The sequence below is a fragment of the Panthera uncia genome, chromosome A2 (genome assembly GCF_023721935.1).
Source record: "Panthera uncia isolate 11264 chromosome A2, Puncia_PCG_1.0, whole genome shotgun sequence".
Classification (NCBI taxonomy): Eukaryota; Metazoa; Chordata; class Mammalia; order Carnivora; family Felidae; genus Panthera; species Panthera uncia.
Genome location: NC_064816.1, coordinates 150,789,208 through 150,793,556, shown reverse-complemented (window position 1 = coordinate 150,793,556; position 4,349 = coordinate 150,789,208). Strand labels below are relative to the sequence as shown.

General features: G+C 39.0%; 1 protein-coding gene across 1 annotated transcript in view; it reads right to left on the bottom strand.

Annotated features, from left to right (window-relative positions):
• Positions 1 to 4,349, bottom strand: part of MGAM2 (maltase-glucoamylase 2 (putative)) — an 85,789-nt gene continuing 81,440 nt past the window's right edge. The window contains exon 47 of the mRNA XM_049641985.1: positions 1 to 4,349. This exon is cut by the window's right edge and continues 1,300 nt beyond it. Coding sequence (XP_049497942.1) covers positions 2,578 to 4,349 — 1,772 coding nt within the window. The 3' untranslated portion in view covers positions 1 to 2,577.

The following is a 4,349-nucleotide window of genomic DNA, read 5'->3' as shown; positions in this document are numbered from 1 at the left end:
TTAAGAGGCATACATACCCTGGTAGAAGGTCTATCAACTGTATTCAGAAGGCCACAGCTTGTGGGAAGACTTCAAAAGGCAAATGCAACTAACTGAGGAATCTGTGCCCCTCATGTGGAACTCGGTCAGGCCAGCCAGACAACAGTACAGGTGTGGTGCTAGATCAGAAGGCTACACAGATAGGTGTGCAGTAGGGGGTAGACATTCATGTGTGGTTAGAACCTCAAGTCGCAGATGCTGGAGTTTTTGAGTGCTGGGGAAGTTCAATGTATTTGACCTGGACCTGAGAGTGGATCCAGGCCATTGTGGCCCTATGGAAGTGATCCTCAAACTCTTTGGTCTCACAACCCCTTTAGGTTCAAATTTAATGAAGACCTTATGCTTGGTTTAGGTGGCTTATATTTGCTAACATGTACTGCATTTGAAATTAAAATTGAGTCATTTGCAAAATACTTTGTGAAATATTTATTTTTTCATTCATCAAGAATACAATGTATCAATTACATGTTAACATAAATAATGCATTTTTATGAAAAACAGCTATATTTCAAAGCATAAAACAGTGAAAAGAATGATATTTTGTATTTTGTAAATCTGTTTAATGTCTATTGTAATCGAGACAGCTAGATTCTTGTGTCTGTTTCTATATTCATCTACTGTGATAGCACACAGCATAAAGTCTCTGGAAAATGCCACTGTATATTAACAGAGAATGAGAGTGAAAAAGGAAATTAATGGCATAGTATTATGAAGATAGATTTGGCCTTGTGAACCCCAGAAAGAGTTCTGTGGCCTCCCATGGGCACCCAAACTACATTTTGAGAATACTGTCTAGGGTTAAGCCTTCAATAGCATTCAACTGGCCATATTCAGTTATGACTATGAGTCTCTTTATGGGGTCTGGCTAATCTAAGAAAGTAACAGACCAAGGGAAAAATAGTAAATTTGGATATGAAAGACCAAGAACATGCTGAAAGTCCTAACACAGAAGGAGAGTCTTCATGGTGGAATATAATGGAAAAGCTGGTAGGTAAGAGAAAAAGTAAACAAGAACTCTGACCCCAGGGCAGAGACTATCTCTCCTATGCCATATTTTTAAGTATCCATCTCCATCTGCGTGATTTCTGGTCTACAGAAGAGTTAGAGACTTGTAAGTGAATCCAGCCATTCAGGGTAACATCAAGGGCCTAAAATGATCTCCTAAGATGAACTGTAATTACCTGGAAGTACTTTTAATATCTGCACATAAAAGTACTTCTCAAATTTGTAGTAAGACTATCAGTAGCACTTATGGAAGTAGTGGTTGCAAAGTTTAGGAAGTTATGTTTTTAACATCTACAATCACAATTTTATTTCCTATAGTAGTAAGAGTAATCATTTTTTTTAAAATTTTTTTAACGTTTATTTATTTTTGAGACAGAGACAGAGCATGAACGGGGGAGGGGCAGAGAGAGAGGGAGACAGAATCGGAAGCAGGGTCCAGGCTCTGAGCCATCAGCCCAGAGCCTGATGCGGGGCTTGAACTCACGGACCTCGAGATCGTGACCTGGGCTGAAGTCGGACGCTTAACCGACTGAGCCACCCAGGCGCCCCAAAAGTAATCATATTTTTAATGTAATTATTTTAGTTCCTGGAGTCAAAGTATGTACAAGATCTATAATGATAGCACTTTCCATATCTATAGTTATAGCTAGGATGTAGGATTGCTTTAGAAGCAATAATACTTTCAAGATGTGTAATAGTGAATTGCTATATTGGTAGCCATGGTATGTGGGAAAGTCCCTAAGAAAATAAAGCATTATTTTTTAACATTGCTAATTAAATAATCTACTATGATATTAATAACTGTTGCTTTATTGGCCATGTGAGTGCCCCATATCACCAGTGCTGTCAGTTATGGTATCATGTCTTATAACCCAAGAATAAGTTAGGTTACTTCAATAACTACACCTAAAACAATAGTATTTACAGAGCCTAATATGGTATTATCTGAGCTACCAAAATTATCTATGAAGTCTCTAGCAAAGATGTATAACATATCTACAGTTTAATTGCTGGGACTACAGGAGTTATAATTTTCAAAATAGGAGTATATATTCTGGCTGCAAAAGAAGTATCCATGCCTTCTTTAATTACACTTATAAAAGTAGTCATGGATACATCTTTAGACATATCTGCAAAGTTTACAGTGCTCAGAATAGCCATATATGTAAAAGCTAATGTTAACATCTGTGAAAACTTACGTAGCATAAGATCATGTATCTGTTCATTCATTTTTTATATCTGTAATACTTGTTTTTTTCAAGTTTATGTATTTATTTGGAGAGGGTATGTGTGTGTGTGTGCACATGTAAGAGTTGGGGAGTGGCAGAGAGAAAGGGGGAGAGAGAGAGAATCCTAAGCAGGCTCCACACTGTCAGTGCAGAGCCCAGTGCAGGGCTTGATCTCATGAAATGTGAGATCATGACCTAAGCTGAAATCAAGAGTCAGACTCTTAGCCAGCTGAACCACCCAGGTGCCCCTGTAATAGTTTTTTTAAAGAGATGTCCATAGTAACTGTCCTGCTTCGAGTAGTAATCATGGAACTAGAGTAGCATTTATAGTGTTTGCAGTGTAGGTAGATACAGGAGTAGAAGCATCCATTGTTGTTCTATCAAGAATGGTAGTGTTTAAAGCATATATGGTAATATTTGTACTATCTGTGGTAGCATTAGTTGCAACAATAGGTAAATAACTAACTGCAGAGTTGGCTGTTACCTGATTGTGAGCTGCTGTGTCTAGAAGAACAGTCATTAATGTGTCTGAGGCCATTGTAGCATTTGGAATAGAAACATGGGTAGTGTTATATGGAACACTGTTAGAGTTATCTGCATCAGTAATATTTACTGCATGCCCTGTGCCGTTTACAGTGTTGGTGGTGGTATTAGCTATTACACTAGTGCTAGGAGAATAAATATCTGTCGAAGAAGGAGTAGACGTTGTAGGAATAGTAATGCTAGTGCTATTCCCACCGGATATCGTAAGGGAAGGAGAACTGGTAATAGGAGTGTGGTTGCCAGCGCTAGCAACATCAGTACTTGTAAAAGAAGTCGTTACCATAGCAATAGCAGTGTTTGTATCATAAGTACTTACAGAAAAAGGAGTTGTAATAGGAAAACTGTTGTTAGTAGTATTATCACCCGCATTCATAGGAGAAGCAGTGGGTGTAATTAAAACACTATTATTAATGGTAGTGGTATCGATACTTATTGGGGAAAGAGTAGCGGTAATAAGAACACTAGTATTGGTGCTAGCATCAGTAGTATTTGTTGGGAAGGGGGTGGTTGTGATAGAATGAATACTACTAGTATTGGCAGTAGTACTGGTAGCAGATGGTATAGTGGTATCAGGAATAGTAGTACTAGTTGTAACTTCAATAGTACTTGTAGGGAAAAGAGCTGTTGCAATGGGAAGAGTAGTAGTAGCATTAGCCGTAGTTGTAGGGGAAGGTGTAGTGGTATCAGGATGGGTAGTACTAGTGGTAACTTCAGTAGTACTTGTTGGGAAAGGAGTGGTTGTGACAGGAAGAGTACTAGTGCTAGCAGTGGTACTTGTAGGGGACAGTGTAGTGGTATTAGGAATAATAGTACTAGTTGTAAGTTCAATAGTACTTGTTGGGAATGGAGTGGTTATGACAGGAAGAGTACTAGTGTTAGCAGTAGGAATACTTGTAGAGGATGGTATAGTGACATGAGAATAGGTAGCATTAGCTATAGCTTCAGTAATACTTGTTGGGAAAGGAGTGGGAGTGATAGGAAGAGGAGTAGTACTAGCAGTCATACTTGTAGGGGTGGGTGTCGTGGTATCAGGATATGTAGTGCTGGTTGTAAATTCAATAGTACTTGCTGGGAAAGCAGTGGTTGTGATAAGAAGAGTACTAGTGCTAGCATTCATAGTTAGAGGGGCAGGTGTAGTGGTATCAGGTCCAGAAGTACTAGTTGTAGCTTCACTAGCACTTGTTGGGAAAGGAGTGGTTGTAATAGGAAGCGTAGTATTAGAAATAGTACTTGTAGGGGAAGGTGTAATGGTATTAGTAATAGTAGTACTAGTTGTAAGTTCAATAGTACTTGTTTGCAAAGGACTAGTACTAGTGCTAGCAGTAGGGGTACTTGTAGAAGATGGTGTAGTGGCATCAGAACTGGTAGTACTTGTCACTTCAATAGTACTTGTTGGGAAAGGAGTGGTTGTGACAGGAAGAGTATTAGTACTACTACTACTAGTAGTACTTGTAGCAGCAGGTGTAGGGGTATCAGGACCAGCAGTACTAGTTGTCACTTCAATAGTACTTGTTGGGAAAGGAGTGGTTGTGA